The 21,315-nt window shown below is 31.8% G+C and overlaps 1 protein-coding gene across 2 annotated transcripts in view; it reads left to right on the forward strand.

The window, feature by feature from the left end:
- LOC134712574 (uncharacterized) overlaps positions 1-21,315 on the forward strand; it is a 55,740-nt gene that overhangs the window by 24,440 nt on the left and 9,985 nt on the right. For both annotated transcript variants that reach the window (XM_063574277.1, XM_063574278.1), the window contains exons 5-11: positions 1,760-1,824; positions 3,738-3,824; positions 4,587-4,655; positions 9,144-9,239; positions 10,031-10,288; positions 13,522-13,590; positions 13,753-13,827. In XM_063574277.1, the coding sequence (XP_063430347.1) occupies positions 1,760-1,824; positions 3,738-3,824; positions 4,587-4,655; positions 9,144-9,239; positions 10,031-10,288; positions 13,522-13,590; positions 13,753-13,827 (719 nt within the window). The remainder of the gene's footprint in view (positions 1-1,759; positions 1,825-3,737; positions 3,825-4,586; positions 4,656-9,143; positions 9,240-10,030; positions 10,289-13,521; positions 13,591-13,752; positions 13,828-21,315) is intronic.

The following is a 21,315-nucleotide window of genomic DNA, read 5'->3' on the forward strand; positions in this document are numbered from 1 at the left end:
TTAAGTTTTGGTAGTCAAGTCCATATCTCAGATACTATAAGCAATAGGTCTAGTATATTAGGTGTATGGAAGGACTGTCAGGAGTACATGTCCAACTGGCAGGTGCCATCTGACCTGGACCTCATTTTCATGGTTCAGTGGTTATAGTTAAAGTTTTGAGTTTTTGTCTGTTTGTCTTATACTATATGCAATAGGTCTACTATATTTGGTGTATAGAAATATTTTATGATCTATATGTCAGTCGCGCAGGTTTTATTTGACCTTGACCTCATTTTCATGGTTCATTGATAAATGTTTAGTTTTCTTGGTTAATGTTTTTATGTGACAGTTGTAATAATTATAGATTATCGTTGATTATCTCAACGAGATTGATTTTCTCGCTTGAGCTGGTGCAGCGAAAGTGAGAAAAGCAATCGAGTTGAGATGACCAATGATAATCTTTTTATCGCTATTTTACCTATGACGACGTTGTCAATTTCAATGTCAATTTCGTTAGAAACGCCACGTGGCCTCCTTAGTTTCTAGTGATAATTTTTCCATCTCAAGCGAGAGGCATGATATGAAAATTATCACAAAAAAGGATCAAAGGAAAAATGCACAAAATAGCGATAAAGCTTTATATTTAGGATTATCAACATAATATCAATGACTGGTAAAGAAGGCGAGACATTTCAGTGTGTGCACTCTTGTATAAATACCTATCATTTTATTCCAAACTTGGTAATGAGTGACATCATGAACTAAGAGTGAAGGTTGGGTCATTTACCTTTACTATGGGCAGGTCAGTCAAATCTCACCTTTGATCCCTGTAGTAGTACACATTTGTGTCTAATAATTTTTTTCCTGAAGAACCCAAAATCAGTGTTCCTTCCTAGGAAACAAGTCCACTCATACTTTTAAAACTTGTACTACAAAAATGGACTACGTCAACTTTAACAACGAAAAGTCAACTGGTACCAACATTAACTACCAACTAGAACAACTGCAATTTTTTTGAAATTATACCACTGCTGAATCACCATTACAAATATACATCGATTATGTGTTACTTTTGAAAACTTTGATAAAATATTTAAAAAATTGCCTTAATAATCATTTCATTAAATAAACATAAATGTGCCATATATATGAATATTTAATGTTTGTTCTTTCAAATTAATCATTCAAATCTTTAAAAAAATTGAAGCAACACTACCACAGTTTTCATAATTATGTTTGTCTTGAATAGGAGATAACTATAGAAATCTAACATGTCTAAGGAAAAATAGTAATAAAAAAACAATTTCAAACGGCCACTGTGAGTGAAGTTGAATTTGAAAACTTATTTGAATAATGAGAAGGGGTCTTTATTAGATTATCCCATTGTTGTTTTACATTTATAAGTAACTGTATACTTATAAATGTAAAACAACAATAGGACAATCTGTTTTCAATTTAAGAATTGTGCCAAATTAAACCATTAGCTTGGCCTCAATCATTATTAGGGTATCTTATACTATTAATTATAATTTTAATCTTATTTAACATGATTTACAATGAGCTACACATACTCTCACCACTCCCTCCTATCAGTTTCCAAAAGAGAATTACTTCTCCCACTCATACATGAAACTTGAGTGTTAATGTTATATGCCTTCCTCCGTTTATGACTTTGCAATTTTCAGAAACTGTTTTCCCTTGTTCCCAAGTATGGTTTCATGGAATAGCCTTCTATTGTATTTTGAAAAATGTAAAACATTGTTATCTTATCTGTTTGCAGTACAGATCATCCAGATATACCTGAGAAGAAAATCAATAAAACAGTTATAAATACAGTTTTGTATAGTATGTATTTATAATTTAAAGTTTTATCTTATACTTCCCAATTTACATTCTCAATTTTATTGTATATATATCAAACTGAAATTTATTTTGATATTCTCTAGACACTCTTCTTGAAAACATCATGTTCATGTTGAAGGAAATATAGACACAAATTCATTTACAGGTGGAATGGAGTATTTGGTTTATACATGTATAAAAAAATACTGATAACTTGTGATCTTACAAATTATTTCATCGGGCACAGGACATTTACGCTTTTTTACCTGTAAAACGATAGGACATTTGCACCTTAGATTTTGAACCACCTGTATTAAAGTGATCAGACATTTACACTTTTTACCTTTATATAAGTGAACCCATTTATTCCAAATTTGCAGACTACCTGGCAGAAAATTATTTGACCCTTAATCACGAATACCAGCCATCACCCACTATAATGAACAGTTGTACTTGACTCATCCTGCTTTTTTTTTTTTTTTTTTATCTTTTTGGAGTGTATCATTGAACAAAAGTTGGTGAATTACATTAAGATTTGTTATATTGATAAACAGACACCAAGCAGATATCAAGTGAAAACTGACCTGTGATGACTGTACGTGTTCTATGTCTTTAGAATGATTCCTTTTAGCTGTATATTAACTTTTAAACATATCAATGTGCTATGACCTCAATGTGCTATGAAATGTACTGTGAATTCATTATTTTTTGTTGGATATCAATTTTCGTGGATTTCGTGGGAACAGGTAAACCAGGAAATTAAATTTTTTATAGGCTGGTATGCAGATTTCAGCAAAACCATGAAATTAAATATCAACAAACATGTAAGTTTTCCTAAATCCACAAAACTAGTACCCACGAAAATAAATGAAACCACAGTACTATGAAAAGATTTAAAACTTTTAACCATATAAAAAATATGATTTTTACTCTGCCAGGTCAAAGCCTGTAAAAAGGATAAGGGAATTCATAAAAACCAAATATTGCAAAAGCGCAAATGTCCTATGTAAAAAGCGCAAATATCCTATGATTTGAAGCGCAAGTGTCCATAAAAAAAGTGCAAATGTCCTATGAAAAAGCGCAAACGTCCCGCACCGATTTTGTTTCCAGCATAATTTAGTAATTACTTTACAACTGTTGACTTTTTCAAACATCTATCAATAAGTTTTGTTGAATTTGAAAGCAGAGGAAACTGTGCATCTTATAACCAACGTGACTGTCGGATGACAACACTAAAATTCCAGGCTAAAATAAGGCTTACACATAGTTATATACTTTAATTCAGTAAGGACCCGTGATATCGTGGATGCGTTCTATTATAATGATAAAAATAACCTACCTTTAGATGTTTTATAAATTTTTGAAATGACCTTGAGAAGTTATTAAACTTTGTTCTTTGATTAAATGAGGGGCATACCATGTGCTCATGGCGCAGCTATTTATTTTGGAAAAGACTGCTGTGCTGTCGAGCAATAGGAAGACTGTTTACATTAAATGGACCTTTTAAGACTCTGACATCATTTGTGTTGTGCTTTACAGACAGAACGAATCAGATTCTTCAGATTATTTTGTTTGAATGGGTATAACAAACAAGTACATGAAATTGAGAAAACTTCCCTCAAATATCTATCAAAAACTCTCATGTTCACAATATGGAAAATCAGTATTATACAGTGCGAGAATATTTCATACAGCAAAATACTTTTATCTGTTTCAATATATAATGTGCATACAATGCTAGAGTGACTTACAAATTAACCTTATAATGCTTATCATACCATTAACAGTCACAATTATACTTCACCAGATGCTTATTTTGACAATTAATGTCTCTTTAGTATTAAAGGAGGAAAAATAATTGAAAATTAAAAACATAATTGGAAAAGTTTGAATCAGTAAATTAAAATTTATTGTAGGTAATCAAGTCAAATTATTGAGACAGAGTGCTACGATCAAATATATTATTATTCTGGTTATTCTGTTGTCAACCATCATCATCATTTGTAAGTATTTGTATATTATATGTTTTTTGCTTAGTCTATATGAACTGTTAAATATTGGTGGGTTTTGGTAGCATCTATGAGCAATTCAGATATTCTCTTGATAAAGATTCTCGGAACTCTTGAAATTTTCAAATATTTATACAAGAAGTGATCTTTGTCTTTCATACAATCCCTCTATTAATAGGCTACCATGTGACATTGTATATTTTAACAATCAAAGTAATAAAGACTAGAATCTTTTACATATTCCAACCTTTTTGTAAATATCAAGTATAAAGTATAAAGATAATACAATTATACAATTCATGTTTTGAGACAGTCCCTGTACGCGTTGTATGTGTAGTGTAAAAAACAACATGCTTTTTTGCATTGTGTCAATAAAACTTGGAAAAGTACATTGTACAAGAATAAACTGACTCATTCTGAACGTTTACCATGTGATATTTCCACCATAGCCTAAGGAAATGTCGGAAAGCAAAACAAAATTAACAGAACCATATTTCTGTTAAAGGTATTTATTACCTAGGTCAGAAACACGTTGATCAGATAATAGAAAGATAATTGAACAAAACAATATTTCTGTCGGAAATATTTAATTTCACTATAAACATATATATATATATACCAACTAGTATAGCTTGGAAATATTTATCAAAACTAGTATGAGTTAAAACAAACAAACAAAACATGTATATTTAAATACAGAATTGACTTTAATTAAGCTATGATTAAGTTAAAATTGAAATATGCTTGCTTTTTCAGATTATTTACTTCAATATGATAAACGAATCTCCAATTCTATGTTTTCATGTTTAAACCAGCAATGTAGTGGTAAGTTTATGACATAATAGTTCCTATTTAAAATGTATTTTCTAAATGGCTATGTTAAAATTCATATGATGTTTTGCTTTTAAGTCCAATTATATTTATAACCCCGCTTTAAAAAAGGGGGGTATACCGTTTTACCTCTGTCTGTCCGTCAGTCCGTCCGTCAGTCAGTCAGTCCCATGAATATTTTTCGTCGCATTTTTCTCAGGAACTACAATACAAGGATTTCTGAAATTTGGTTTCAGGGTTTATCTAAGTCAGCTATACTGTGTGATGCGTTTTCAGATTGATCACTTGACAACTTCCTGTTTACCGAACACTTGTATGATTTTACACATGATAGCCAAGTTGAAAATTTTCGTCACACTTTTCTCAGGAACTACAATATAAGGATTTCTGAAATTTGGTTTCAGGGTTTATCTAAGTCAGCTATACCATGTGATGCGTTTTCAGATTCATCACTCGACAACTTCCTGTTTACCGAACACTTGCATATTTTTACACTATTTATATTATCCACTTGCGGCAGGGGTATCATCAGTGAGCAGTAGCTTGCAGTTTGACTTGTTCTTTCTGATGTTTTCTGCATTCTTCTATATATCGCATCATCTGCTATTCCGCACAATGTATTATTTGGTCATTTTATTGGACATATTTCTTTAGATATTTAGACATTTTGTGGTACATTTCCTTAAAAGCTTGCTGATTTCCATGAATATTTAAACACTCCATTTACATGTATACTGAAACTTAAACCATATTAAATCTCATCTTGAAACCAAATCAGTTCTATATATATCGGTGTATAGCTATACAACAAAAGTAAAATCTGTCTTAGCATTCATGACGGACAGGCTGGAAATCTTTAATGTGGTTGGACAGATAGAGAAAAAATATATGGTCCCCTATCAGCATTTTTCTTTATAGGCCTAAAGGTCTTTGAAATAATATATAATGAAAATATCTCATTTTATTTATTTTTAGTTGAATTAATTGAATATTTCAAAAGCTTGAACATAAAATAAGAAGATGTGGTATGATTGTCAATGAGGCATCTGCCCCCTGGGATCAAGATATTATTAGTTATAGGAAACTATACCATTTTACAGAATAGAATTTTCACATCCATACCAGACCCTAGTCTGGAAATTATGTTTTTTGTCGCAAGAATTGTGTGAATAAATTGTGCGAAAAAAATGAGACAAAAGAAATCCAATTTTTAAATGACCTCAAAAATATTTTCCCCGTCCAAAGACACATGTGGTTTCCATTCAATATAGTCAGTATGAATTGATCTCTATAAACTTTTACCAGAAGGTTTAATACTACAAAAGGAAGTTTGGGATTGATTCTGTGGGTTATCATACTATTTGCGGGGGATTTCCACCATGGAGGCTCTCAAATAGAAATTTCAAAAGAGCAATTTTTGTCCACAATTTAAACAAAATAATAAATTTTACAACGGCTTCAGGCTTGTAAGAGTATGAAGAAGCCAAAAAACATCATTAAAACATATTTGAAGGCCACCTTGATTGTTTTGTAGAACTATAGGATCCATCTTGCATGTAAAACCCCCATGGGTATTTTGAAAAGTTGGAAGGTATGGGGTTATGGTATCAAAAGTTTAGGAATAAGGGGCCAAAAAGTAGCATTTTCATAGTTTTCTGACAAAAACTTTGGTTTAAGTGTATGTATCCCTCTGAAATTATACCACAAGGTTCCAAATTACAAATGGTAAGGCTGGGATTAAGTTTACGAGAAATTAATTTAATGGGGGTGGGGGTTGAATTTCACAGTATTGCCTAATACCAAGAAATCTTCAGTTGCACAGTATTGTGCAATAGCAAGAAATCTTCTATTGCGCAATAGCAGGAAATCTTCAATTGAAAATTGATACAAATCTTTTAACAAATTTCAATGGGAATAATTTAATTTGAGTCTAACCTAGTATTACTATTTTGGATATTGGCTAACATTGAGGTCCAAAGCGTCCAGAATTAATCATTGTTTGAATTCCTGAAAAACTGAATTATTGCAGCTCTATGCATATTATATGCTAAATCTTATTGTGCATTTAAAACTTTTACTTTTGGCTCTTAATTACACTAAGGCTTTACAAATAATCCTCTTCTGTTATCAGATAACTTTTAGATAAAGGCAACAGTAATATACCGCTGATCAAAACTCATAAATCCATGGACAAAAATCAAAATCGGGGTAACAAACTAAAACCGAGGGAAACGCATTAAATATAAGAGGAGAACAACGACACAACACCGAATTGCAACACATACAGAAACGGACCAATCAACAGACAAAACACCACGAGAATAACAAATATAACATCAAAACCAAATACATGAATTTGGGATAGACAAGTACCGTGCCACGTCTTATCTCAATATCTCAAAAATAAGAGAAAACACAAACGACTCAATGTTTTAGACTATTGTTAATGTCTCAAATGTCTCATCTCACATTTTTCTCACTATCTCACAATTAAATTTGGAGTAGCAGATTTGTTTGAGATATATCTGATTACCAAGTGTTGATGATATAGCTATACAGGACTGTATAAATTTAGTTAGAATTTACTGTTCATTATTAGACATTATGATTATGAAAATAATTACAGACAAGTTTTAAAAAGACATTGTGTTAATGATAAAAAAAATATTTTATTTCTTTGGTAAATTGTTTGAAGAATTTTGTGGTAGTTTTTTTTGGTTATTTTGTAAAAACTAACTTTCTGAATGCTATATATATAAAAAAATTTCATGAAGTAAACTCCTTAAAAAAAGGCTTGTATTGTCTAGGTCATTTATGTAATAAACATGTATTTAGATTTCTGATTTCTGATAAAAAAAAAAAATGAATCTTGGGGTTCTTTGATATAAATTGAATTTATATTTGTATATAGGGTTCTTTGACATGACAAATTTTAACCGGCATTTAATTATATCATATTTTTAGAAAAACTTACAGAATTAAGTCATCATTCTTTGTAGCTTACCTGGCCCGAAGATGACCAACCTGGCTGAAAATATTACATAGGGTTAAATGCTGAATTTGGCTCATATCTCTTAAACAAAAGCATTTAGAACAAATCTGACAGAAATAAAATTATTCATTAGGTTAATATCTATCTGCTCTGAAATTTTAAGATGAATCATGAAACCGGTTGTTGGGTTGCTACCCCTGAATTGGTAATTTTAAGAGTTATTGCCCTTTATAGTCAATTTTTAACATTATAAATTTTAACCAAATAATTTCCCCTTTAAATACTGGGCCTAGTTCACTATAGATAAAAATAAAATTTTTGTAAGCAGCAAGAATGTTCAGTATAGTCAAATCTTTACAAACATCACCATCACCAGAACACAGTTTTGTCATAAATCCATCTGTGTTCTTTTGTTTAATATGCACATAGACCAAGGTGAGAGACACAGGCTCTCAATCTGGTTATTGTTGTTATTATATCAATTTGAGTTATTTCCCTTTGATTAAAAATTGAATTATAATTATTTGGGCTCTTTGATATGCTAGTTCTAGCAATGTACTTAAATTTAGGATATTGGACCATAAAATGTCCAATTTCAAATATTTCAATTCTTTGACAACATTCATTTTGGGTCACAAAACTATGCTGTGTCAAATATTCAATCACAATCCAAAATCAGAGCTGTTTTAAAAGTTGTGTCCATATTTGATCAACTGTTCAGGGTCCAATCTGCAGGAAACTCTGGTTGGCTGTCACTCTGTACTTGTTTCATACTACATTCAAGGCCAGTTAATTAAGGAAAACGACAAAAAGCCACAATGCCTCTGAGGCTGTATGGCAGATAACTTGGTAGAGTTGTTTGCTATTATGTTTATTTGACCATATTGTACAATCCTTTCAAATCATCTATAGTTATGAGACTGTTATGCCACATACAAATTGTTTTGCCTTTTGAATGATAGAAAAAATACTATAGATTATTTAACACTTAATAATGTAAATGTATATATATAAACGAGTCTAAATTAAAACTACATTCAAACCTATCATTGCGTTGGATAAAAACAGCAATTTTTATACGTGTGCATTTAAAACAAATTTCGTTGTAGAAGGGTCTAAATACAGCACAAACAACATTTTCCCAAAGACCAAAAAAGTGAAAAAGTATATTTAAACAAAATGCATTTGACTAACAGGTCGAACAACTGATGTTCTTAAACCCTGCTGACTGTCATTGGCGATTGCCAAATAAAATTGATCACAAGATGTAACAAAATGGATCTTAATACAACTTTAATACTAAACAGAAAACAATAAACTTGTGGCTAAGATGTTATGCCACAAACACAAGGTGTCAATATCATTTATATATATAAAAGTGCATGTTTATCATGTTTATACATATGATACTGAAGAAAATATTTTCATTTACCAGAGGTGTGAGTGGTATACTGCAGTGCAGCCTTTGAACTTGTTTCTTTTGTTTTCAGAAGAATCGTCAAAACCAGAGTCAGTCCCATCCACGGAAAAGAAAAATGAAGACATTGGTGAAATTGTTGATTTGCAGAGGAAAAAGGAACACATTGGTACAAACAATTAAATATTTTCATTTTAACCTAAGATTTTGAAACCTTCAAAAGAGAGAAAAAAAGGGAGGCAAAAGATTGCAAAGGAAAATTCAAACTCATAAGTTGAAAATAAACTGTTATTTTTCTCGTTTGAATTGTTTTACATTGTCATATTCGGGCCTTTTATAGCTGACTATGCGGTATGGGCTTTGCTTTTTTTTGTACACCAGATCTAGATTTCAACAATAAATGTTTCTTAAGTGATGTTAGGGTTTGAAATGGTATTTGGAAGGACATTTAATTTACCTCAATTTCAGATAGAATCTTGAATTTTAAGAGTCAATATAGGATGAAAGGATCATATAAACCTGAGGGATAATATAATACAAGCCCAAAAGAAAAAAATATTTACAAGTCTAAATTGAAAACTTCATTCAAACCTATTATTGCATTGGATAAAAACCGCAATTTTTATACGTGTGCATGTAAAACAAATTTCGTTGTAGAAGGGCACAAACAATATTTTTCAAAAGACCAAAAAAGTGAAAATGTATATTTAAACAAAACGCATTTGACTAACAGGTCGAACAACTGATGTTCTTGAACCCTGCTGACTGTCATTGGCGATTGCCAAATAAAATTGATCACAAGATGTAACAAAATGGATCTTAACATAACTCTAATACTAAACAGAGAACGATAAATTTGTGGCTTCTGTGCACACAATTGTATATTTTTTCTATTTTGACACAGTGGTGGTTGACATTTTGCAATACAGCATAGCAATCTTTTTTGTATGTTATTTGCAGAACTAAGGATTACTGAGGAGTTAAAGAACATCATGTTTAAAGAATCAAATTCTGTATTGTTCGAATGTACAGTGTCTAAGAAAAATAGTCTGGCAACATGGCTGAAAGATGGCAAACAGATTCAGACTAGAAGATATATTTGTCAATCAGAAGAGAATAGTCATTCTCTTAAAATTGAGAAGGCAAGCCTACAAGATATTGGAACGTATACAGTAATCATTGAGGATAAGTTGAGCTTTGCAATGCTTTCCAAAGAAGGTAAATTTATGTATGGAATTATTATTTAAATAATCAGAAAATCATGAAAATTGAGGAAGGTTAAAGATATGTTTAAAACAAATGTGCTTTTTAAAAGATTCAACATCCTTTTGAAAAACTTATTATATTCATCCCAAACATAAAGATAAAAAGGACAGTTCTGAAACTAAAAAAATCGTAAAAATATTTAAGCCTTTCAAAATAACGGGTTGAAATAATCTGGAATAAAAAAGTGGAAAGGTACTTGATGTCACGAGGCCACACCAATTTGATTAATAGTTCTTTGGATATTTCTGCTCCTGTTTTGGAGAAATTGTACTTCAAAAATATTGAAAAAGATGCATTTATCAGGTATTCCATATATTGACATAAGTCTAACTACTATACTATAATAGGAACTTTTTGTAATAAATCATACAGATTTACTATGAAGTTGCATTACTATCAGTACATATCAGTTTGACGATAACATCAAGGCCCTGCACCCTTATTTATGGTCGAATGACGATAAAGTTAATAAGTATTTTCAATATTAGTTTTTTTTCTGCCTAAGTTAGTTTGATTGAAACTGTACATGTGATATATCATTGATATTAGTATAAAGTTTCACCACTATCAGTTTATATCAGTTTGATGACTTTTTTGAAGCACCGCTCTCTATGTTATGGTCAGGTGACTGAGAGATGACTAGCAGTTTTCAGTTTGATGGGAACTTGTTACAATACATAAATGATATTTAAGTATATATGAAGTTGCATTACTAACAGTACATCAGTTATTAACGGCTATAAGAATTAATAATCAATGTTGCTGTCCATCAGTTTGTCATTTCCTGAATTTTATGAAGGCAGGCAAGACATATATGTATATTTTTTTGTCAACAGTTTATTTATATATCATTTATATATATATATATAACGTTCTGGGGTTCTCTTGTCAGGATGATACACCCGTAATTACCTTTGTGGGCCTCTGGTGAAGGAAGTAATAATAAAGATCATAATGGAAGCTCATAAATTGTATTATTTCTATTTAAACAATACATCAAATACAGCGGTTCAAGAAACAAAATACATTAATAATTATATACAATACAGTAAGTGATACAGCAAAGGGGCATTACTTGCACTAAGTTTAATATAACAATTACTCAGTGCAAGAAAATTTACTTGGTGCACGGCATTCAAATACTCAGCGTACTCGGTGCAGCAAATCTACTTGGTGCAGGAAATTCACTTGGTGCACTGCATACTTGGTGCATTAATAAATATGATCACCAAGTACTCCTACTTGGTGCACTGCATTACTTGGTGCAGGAAAATCTACTTGGTGCACTGCATTTATATACTTTCACCAAGCAACTTTACTTGGTGAAAGTATATAAATGCAGTGCACCAAGTAGAACTTTACTTGGTGCAACAAATCTACTTGGTGCACTGCGTTATCACCAAGTTATCTTACTTGGTGCAGCAAACTATAGCTTAAGAGAAACTGCTAACTGCATGGAGGTTTTTGGAGAGAAGCTCAACGTAGGAACATGCGTACCTTATGTTATACCATGTGTGACGTAATACACAAGTTCTTCGTAAACAAGAACACGTAACGTTACATTTGGCGCGTTATACTGAAACTAAGTATAACCAAATACAAAAAGAACAATTACACATATAAATAAAGTAGATATATAGATTTAAAGAAGTCAGTATACAATATAAGATCAAATTATGCTATTTCTTCTGTAAAATACAAATCAGAAAACAACAACGGACATCTGCGTGTATCAAGAGTGGAACGGAGAACACGGTAAAAACTAGGTAAGCTTTCAAATCACCGGGGCGTAACAATATATAAGTGCATATTTATCATGTTTATACATATGATACTGAAGAAAATATTTTGATTTATCGGTAATTTGTATATTTTCCCTTTGATCTTACTGCCTAATATTTTCTAGTATCATCGTACTGGCTGTATCACTGAAAATATTAGGAAATACATTGGATGACGTCATAATTACCGATAAACAGAATAAAAGGTAGTTTCAATTTTGATACTGACTATATCTGTATAGCATGTGGAATATCTCAACTTGCCCTTATGGGCTCATCTAGATATTCCACATGATATAGTCAGTTTCAAAAACGAAACTACCTATTATTCTATATATACCAGAGGAGTGAGTGGTATACTGCAGTGCAGCCTTTGAACTTGTTTCTTTTGTTTTCCGAAGAATTATCAAAACCAGAGTCAGTCCCATCTATGGAAAAGAAAAATGAAGACATTGGTGAAATTGTTGATTTGCAGAGGAAAAAGGAACACATTGGTACAAACAATTAAATATTTTCATTTTAACCTAAGATTTTGAAACCTTCAAAAGAGAGAAAAAAGGGGAGGCAAAAGATTGCAAAGGAAAATTCAAACTCATGAGTTGAAAATAAACTGTTATTTCTCTCGTTTGAATTGTTTTACATTGTCATATCGGGGCCATTTATAGCTGACTATGCGATATGGGATTTGCTCATTGTTGAAGGCCGTACGGTGACCTATTATAGTTGTTAATGTCCGTGTCATTTTGGGGTCTTGTGAACAGTTGTCTCATTGGCAATTATACCACATCTTCTTTTTTATAGGATAAAGCCATGGCAATGATTATTTACGGAATATATACTGTGAAAGTACTTTGATTCGTGGGGAACGAAATATAATAAGTGTTGTCTGAATCAAGACATTGTTGGATGAATACATCAAGGCCCATCAACTTCAAGGCCCTGGGCCTTAAGTAATGGTACAATGACATTAAATTAAGATTAATTGCTAATGTTAAGTTTTCTGTTTTTAAAAGTAAACTTGATTGAAACTGTACTGATATTAGTATGAAGTTGCATTTCTAGCAGTACATATCAGTTTGAAGACTATTTTGAGGACCTGCCCTCTATTTCATGGTCTGAGTTTTATGCATGCAGGCGAGACATATCTTTGTGTCAACAGTTTATTTTTTTGTCATTTAAATAAAAGTTCATGTTTATACATATGATACTGAAGAAAATATTTTGACATACCAGAGAAGTGAGTGGTATACTGCATTTACCTTAGATGTCTGCGACTCCTCTTCCTCTAGATCTGTCGTTTTTGGTGATCAGGTAGTATGCAGCTAAAATTTAACAAATTGAATCAAAGTCTTCCTGTTATGAAATGGATTTACATCTGATGCAAATATTACTTTACTTTTTCAGAGGATGTTGAACACTTGTCTGATGTTAAAGTTACAATGGAAGATACCAAGCCTTCATCAAATAAACAGGGTAATTTGTAGTAACAATATTTAAAAATTGTTTAATTCCTTGTCAAGTAAATAAATTATATACTAAGGTAAAAACATAAAGTTTTCCCTTTATGAAATGGAATAACTTCTGATGCAAATATGACTTTACTTAATAATAATCTAATAGTTTAGAATTTTTCAGATGATGGTGAACATTTGTCTGCTGCTAAGAAAGTTATAATGGGAAATACCAAGCCTTTACCAAATGAACAACAAGGTAATCACTGAAGAAACAATATTTAAAAATGTCTTGAGTCTTTTTTAAGCAAATAAATTTTATATTAAGGAAAAAAAAATAGCAAACCATGCATAAAAAAGTGTTTTTGTAAGCCTTATCAAAAAGACTGTTATATCCTGTAGGCCCAATACAGAACTTTTGAAATTTCACTAAAAAAGTCTTTTTGAAGTTGAGCAAAGTACTGTAAAATTGCCCTGTTCTGATTATTTATGCAGAGTTCCATAAAGTGCAAACCTTCTGATATGTTGTGAGTGGTTGGACAAATAAAGTTGAAACCTTTTTAGCTCACCTGGCCCAAAGGGTCAGCATAGTGAGGGTGTTATTTTCAGCTATAAATAAGTATCTTGAGAAATGTTTATTAATCATTGTTATTAATTGGCTGTTACAATCTGCCATCCTTATCTTTTAACTTTTGTCAGATATTTCCTTTAAGGTTTTTTTTGCATCACTAATGAGCCAATTGCATGCATGTATGTACAGCCTTACAGAAACTGCATGTTTTCTTTTGCAAGGTTAGATCATTCATTTAAGGAATTAGACTCATTTTTAAACAGAGTTTAATTAGATTTAGCAATGCAATACATGTAGTTTTATAATCTGTCTAGACTTGTATGATCTATTGCAGCTTCTTGCCTTAAGATTCATGAAGTTCTTGTCAATGATACTTTAAGAAAACCTTTTGTGTTTTATGGCATTGTACGTCTCCTGTTTTACTTTTTTTTAATAATTTATATGGAAATTTAAGGCAAAGATTATAGTAATTAAAGCTATTTTATGAAATTTACTTTCATTATTCTGACTGATAATTTCCTTTCTCAGCTCAGTAGAGTGATATGAAAAATTATTGCTAGAAACTTAGTAAAATAGCAATAAAGACAATCATTTGTCCTCTCAACGCAATTGCTTTTCTCACTTTCACTGTATCACCTCAAGTGAGAAATTCTATCTTGTTGAGATTATAAACAACAATTATAGATTATCTTTAGTCGTCTCAATAAATTGATTTTTAGCTCACCTGGCCCAAAGGGCCAAGTGAGCTTTTCTCATCACTTGGCGTCCGGCGTTGTCCAGGGTCCAGCATCGTCGTCCGTCGTCGTTAACTTTTACAAAAATCTTCTCCTCTGAAACTACTGGGCCAAATTAAACCAAACTTGGCAACAATTATCATTGGGGTATCTAGTTTAAAAAATGTGTGGAGTGACCCGCCATACCAACCAAGATGGCCGCCATGGCTAAAAATAGAACATAGGGGTAAAATGCAGTTTTTGGCTTATAACTCAAAAACCAAAGCATTTAGAGCAAATTTGACAGGGGTTAAATTGTTTATCAGATCAAGATCTATCTGCCCTGAAATTTTCAGATGAATCGGACAACCCATTGTTGGGTTGCTGCCCCTGAATTGGTAATTTTAGGGAAATTTTTGCTGTTTTTGGTTATTATCTTGAATATTATTATAGATAGAGATAAACTGTAAACACCAATAATGTTCAGCAAAGTAAGATTTACAAATAAGTCAACATGACCAAAATGTTCAGTTGACCCCTTTAGGAGTTATTGCCCTTTAAAGTCAATTTTTAACCATTTTTTGAAATTTTCTATATCTTTTACAAAAATCTTCTCCTCTGAAACTACTGGACCAAATTTATCCAAACTTAGCCACAATCATCTCTGGGGTATCTTGTTTAAAAAATGTGTGGCATGACCCGCTTAACCAACCAAGATGGCTGCCATGGCTAAAAATAGAACATAGGGGTAAAACGCAGTTTTTGGCTTATAACTCAAAAACCAAAGCATTTAATGCAAATCTGATAATGGGGTAAAATTGTTTATCAGGTCAAGATCTATCTGCCCTGAAATTTTCAGATGAATCGGACAACTCGTTGTTGGGTTGCTGCCCCTGAATTGGTAATTTTAAGGAAATTTTGCTGTTTTTGGTTATTATCTTGAATATTATTATAGATAGAGATAAACTGTAAACAGCAATAATGTTCAGCAAAGTAAGATCTACAAATGAATCAACATGACCAAAATGGTCAATTGACCCGACCCCTAAGGAGTTATTGCCCTTTAAAGTCAATTTTTAACAATTTTCATAAAATTTGTAAATTTTTACTAACATTGTCCACTGAAACTACTGGGCCAAGTTCATTATAGATAGAGATAATTGTAAGCAGCAAGAATGTTCAGTAAAGTAAGATATACGAACATCACCATCACCAAAACACAATTTTGTCATGAAACCATCTGCTTCCTTTGTTTGATATTCACATAGACCAAGGTGAGCGACACAGGCTCTTTAGAGCCTCTAGTTTCTCTTAAGCTGGTAGGCAAAAGTTAGAAAAGCAATACAGTTGAGATAACCAATGATAATCTTTTATTGCTATTTTACCTATGATGCTGTTGTTAATTTCATTGACACCAGACTGGTGCACCCTAAGTTTCTAGTGATAATTTTTCATATCATGATCATGATGAGAAACAAAATTATCAGTCAGTAAGATGAAAGGGAAATTTCATAAAATAGCAATAATCTATAATAAGTTTCTGATCTATTGACCACGACTCTGACATATTTTGGGTAAAAAGGTCTCTACTTTTGAAATAGATGGAACCAAATGATTTGGCATCAGAAATACTCAAAATGGTTTTAAAAATGTTTTTAAACCTCATAAATGATGACTAAAAAGAACAAGTCAATTAAATAGCTGTTCAAGCAACTCTTGATTCATGTTTAGATTTCTTATAAGGTTGAATACTTTATTGTAAGTAAAAGTAATAGAATTTTCTATTCAAAAACATTTCTTTTCAGAAAATACAGTCTTTATCCGGCATAATCAGATATCAAGATCAAATAACAAAGATAGAATTATTTAACAGGAGGTGAAATATACTTTGGAACATCTAAAATGCAATGAGAAAAACAGAAGTTATTTGAATACCTGGTAAAACAGTGCTACAATCAAATATATAAGCTATTGGTCTTAAATTATTCTATACAGTCCACATTCATATATGGATTATTTCATCTGATAGAAATCAGGTATATAAAACTTACCATAATCAGAAATGTAGAATAGCTGTGAAGCTTGTCAGTATAATTGGAGTCATTACCTGTGGATATGGTCAAATCCTTGTTTTAAGCCATTGCCGTAGTGGAGGGGGCTTTAATTTTACCCGCGCCCTTCTGTACCTATGTCTGTATGTCCCTAAATTGGTTTTTGTTCTCTAACTTGAGTTTGCCTAAACTAAAAGTCATGAAACTGGTACACAATCATTATATTTTGCCTGAAAACTCAGATCTAGTTCAGCTTTTGGTAGCATCACTTTTAATGTTCTTGAGTTGCATCCCTTTATCAGCTATATGCAAGTGGGGTGTCATGTTTGTTCTATGTACACATTCCTCATTTATTTACACCCACTAAAACGTCTTCTGCAGTGCCTTGTTGAGAACACACCAGTGTAAGAACAATTTTCAGATCAGATTTAGAAATTATTCTATAGTTGTATCATAAATATAATGTCATACTAGTATAACATGCCAACTGAAATGTTTGTCTTATCAAAGGCTACCGTATAAAAAAAACTTGAATAGCTAGAAATTGACATAGCATATATATTCATAAGATGTATCAGGCTTTTAATACACAATAGGGTTTGACTGTGTCTTTCAAAGGTTGACTCCAATTACACAAATCATTTTCATGTGTATAAACGAATTTCATTCATAAAAACTATCATATATATTCTCATTAAATCATACAAACTGAGCTTACAAGCACTTTGTTCTATTTGCATGACTTCCTAATTTGCACATTGCATGAACTAGATACTAATAGTATATTTCACTTGCATATTAAAAAAACTATATATCAATATGCTGGTATGTTAGAATTAAAACATTAAGCAAAAATATCTTAAAATATTGTAACTTTATAACTCCTGTTATACTCATGAATGCTTTATTATAAAATAAATTCTTGTATTCCTTTGGCAGAAACACAGTTGCAGGGGTTGTGAGCAAAAGCAAGACATAGCTATGCTACATTCTTTTATTTTAAGCATCATGGTAAAAAAAAATAACTGAAGAGCAAAGCATTTTTTTTAGGTTTTTGCAACACTTGATTTGCATAGGATTTTCGATAAAATGCTGAAAATATGCTTTAAAGTATTAATGCACTGTGAAAAACAAATTTTTCATCAAATACATTTAAGTCCAATATTCTTATGAATATCCCTTTCATATTGGAAACAAATTTTATTCATTTTGGAGTCAGTGTTTTAACTGAGGTACTACACAGGTATCAAAAGGCATCATTATGGAGGAAAGGGTAAATGACTTGCTAATTAAGAGATAACTGTATTGTATTTGAAGCTTTAAGGACGTCCATCAGTAGTTTTACTGTCGCAAATTTAGTTTACCTGGCGACGCGGAGCGGAGACAGGTAAACAGGTATTTGCGACAGTAAAACTACCGATGGACGTCCGCAAAGCTTCAAATACAATACAGTTATCTCTATTCTAATGCAAAGCAAGTTCATTATTAAATTTCAATCATTATTTCAGTGTAAAATCTTCATTAAAGAAAATTCCGCGAAAAAATGTTATCTTCTTTGGTCCCTACACTAGGTGACGTCATAGTAATGCTTCCAACGTCAAACATAAACACCGGGCGTTTTATGGCTTCTGTGCCGCTTCAAAATGTAATAAAATTTGATAAAAGAAGATTTTTAGGCGCAACAAGTGAGTTTTTTTGTTTATTATTGTAGAAATAGCATGTCAATACATTCCGAAATTCAAAATGTCGGCCTCCCTAGTTACAGACGAGGAGATAGAGAATTTTACACTTGCTGTCATCCAATCAGAACAATTGTTACAAAATAATTGCATTAGAATAGCTATTATACCTTCTCCTACCACAGTGACAATCTTTAGAGAGTTTGATATAACTAAAAATTGATAATTTAATTTTTGATATATTGTCTTTTGTGGTTTTGCCAGGATCTGCATAATTATGAGCCTGTAAAAAATTTCATTGAATAGTTAAATTAGTGGGGTTCATACATATGAAACCATTACAAAATATATGTCATATGAATAGATGTGAATCCACTCTAGAATTTTAATAATTTGATTTTGGATGTAACATGTCTTATGATTGACTGACAGTATTTTGTCTATCAGCCCATAGACATAATTTTGTCATGTGGCTGTGACCTTATCAAAGTTTTTTCATGATTTACTCCAGCTTAAATTGAAATTTAGAATTAGGTTATAATCAATGACTGTAATATTTTTCTATCTATGAACTAACATAAAAAAAAGGATTTTTTTTTGCCTCGTCTGTAGGGGAGGGGCATCAAGTTTTACCCTTGTCCATCTGTAAGTCCCAAAATTGGTTTTCATCCTCTTCACTTTTTTTTCATTTTTTTTCCCAGTTTTTGGTCAACAACTAACAAATGCTTTGAGCAGTTTTCATAACACTTGATTGCCTGCTTATATTAAGAAAAATAGCCTCCCTTTATTTTTTTTTGTCAAGCCTACAATTTTTGTTGCAGAAAGCTTGACATGGGTATAGTGATCCAGCGGCAGCGTTAGTTAACAACTTATAAGCTTTATATTAAGAAAGCTACAAGACCTGGAAGCTTGTCACCATATTATGTAGATAGATTCCTTTTATTACGAAGTTTCTATCTCTCATGTCAATTGTCCTTGACCTCATTTTCATGGTTTATTAACTAATTGAAAAAAAAGGTTGACATTTTTAGCTCACCTGGCCCACACTTGGCTTCCGGCGGCGTCGTCCGTCGTCTGTCGTCGTCGTCCGTCGTCTTTAGCTTTTACAAAAATCTTCTTCTCTGAAACTACTGGGCCAAATTAAACCAAGCATGGCCACTATCATCATTGGGGTATCTAGTTTAAAAAATGTGTGGCGTGACCTGCCAAACCAATCAAGATGGCCGCCATGGCTAAAAATAGAACATAGGGGTAAAATGCAGTTTTTGGCTTATAACTCAAAAACCAAAGCATTTAGAGCAAATCTGACATGGGGGTATAATTGTGTATCAAATTAATATCTATCTGCCCTGCAATTTTCAGATTAATCTTACAACCCGTTGTTGGGTTGCTGCCTGTGAATTTTTAATTTTTAGGAAATTTTGCTGTTTTTGGTTATTATCTTGAATATTATTATAGATAAAGATAAACTGTAAACAGCAATAATGTTCAGCGAAGTAAGATTAACAAATAAGTCAACATGACCGAAATGGTCAATTAACCCCCTAAAGGAGTTATTGTCCTTTATAGTCAATTTTTAACAATTTCCATAAAATTTGTAAATTTTTATTAACATTTCCACTGATACCACTGGGCCAAGTTCATTATAGATAGAGATAATTGTAAGCAGCAAGATTGTTTAGTAAAGTAAGATTTGCAAACACATCACCATCACCAAAACACAATTTTGTCATGAATCCATCTGCTTCCTTTGTTTGATATTCACATATACCAAGGTGAAGCGACACAGGCTCTTTAGAGCCTCTAGTTTGTAATGTTAATTTCTTTCTTATTATGAGTAATAGGATAATTTTTATAATGTGCATACCCTGCAAGGTCCTCACACCCGTCAGTCAAATTTCATTTGACCTCGACCTCATCTCATTGATCAGTGAACAAGGTTAAGTTTTGGTGGTCAAGTCTATATATCAGATACTATAGGCAATTGGTCTACAATATTTGGTATATGGAATAATTGTAAGGTGTATATGTCTAGGTGTCATCTGAATTTGACCTCAATTTCATGGTTCAGTGGTTGAAGTCAAGTTTTTGAGTTGTGGTCTTTAATTCTAATACTGACTAGCTGTAAACCAACTTATTTTCGCGGATACTTTATTTTGTGTTTGGCTATTCCTTGCCCCCTTTGAAGCGATTTAACTTCACGATTCTCAAACTTACTTGATGTAGTTAAGTATGAAAAAATCAAAGTTTTATATATATATATATTCGTGACGATTAAATAAATAAATCACTCGCAAAAATTAGTTGGTTTACAATATATGCAATAGGTCAGCTATATTTGCTGTATGGAAATATTTTATTCTGTACATATCAGTCTCACAGGTTTTATTTAACCTTGACCTCATTTTCACAGATCATTTCTCAGTGTTACATTTTTGTGTTTTGGTCGTTTTTTCTATAAATATAAGAAATAGATCAACTATATTTTTTGTATGAAAGGATTGTGAGGATATGTCTGTCCAGCAGGTACCATCTGACCTTGACCTCATTTCTTGGTTCATTGGTAAATGTTAAGTTTTCATGGCTAAGTTTGATTCTTAGGTACTATAAGCAATAGGTCAACTATATTTAATGAATATATTGATTTTTAGGTGCACATGTCTATCTTGAGCGTTAATCTGACCTTGACCTCATATTCATGGTTCATTGGTCAAAGTTTTCTGGGTAAAGACT

This window comes from Mytilus trossulus, chromosome 3, assembly GCF_036588685.1.
Source record: "Mytilus trossulus isolate FHL-02 chromosome 3, PNRI_Mtr1.1.1.hap1, whole genome shotgun sequence".
Classification (NCBI taxonomy): Eukaryota; Metazoa; Mollusca; class Bivalvia; order Mytilida; family Mytilidae; genus Mytilus; species Mytilus trossulus.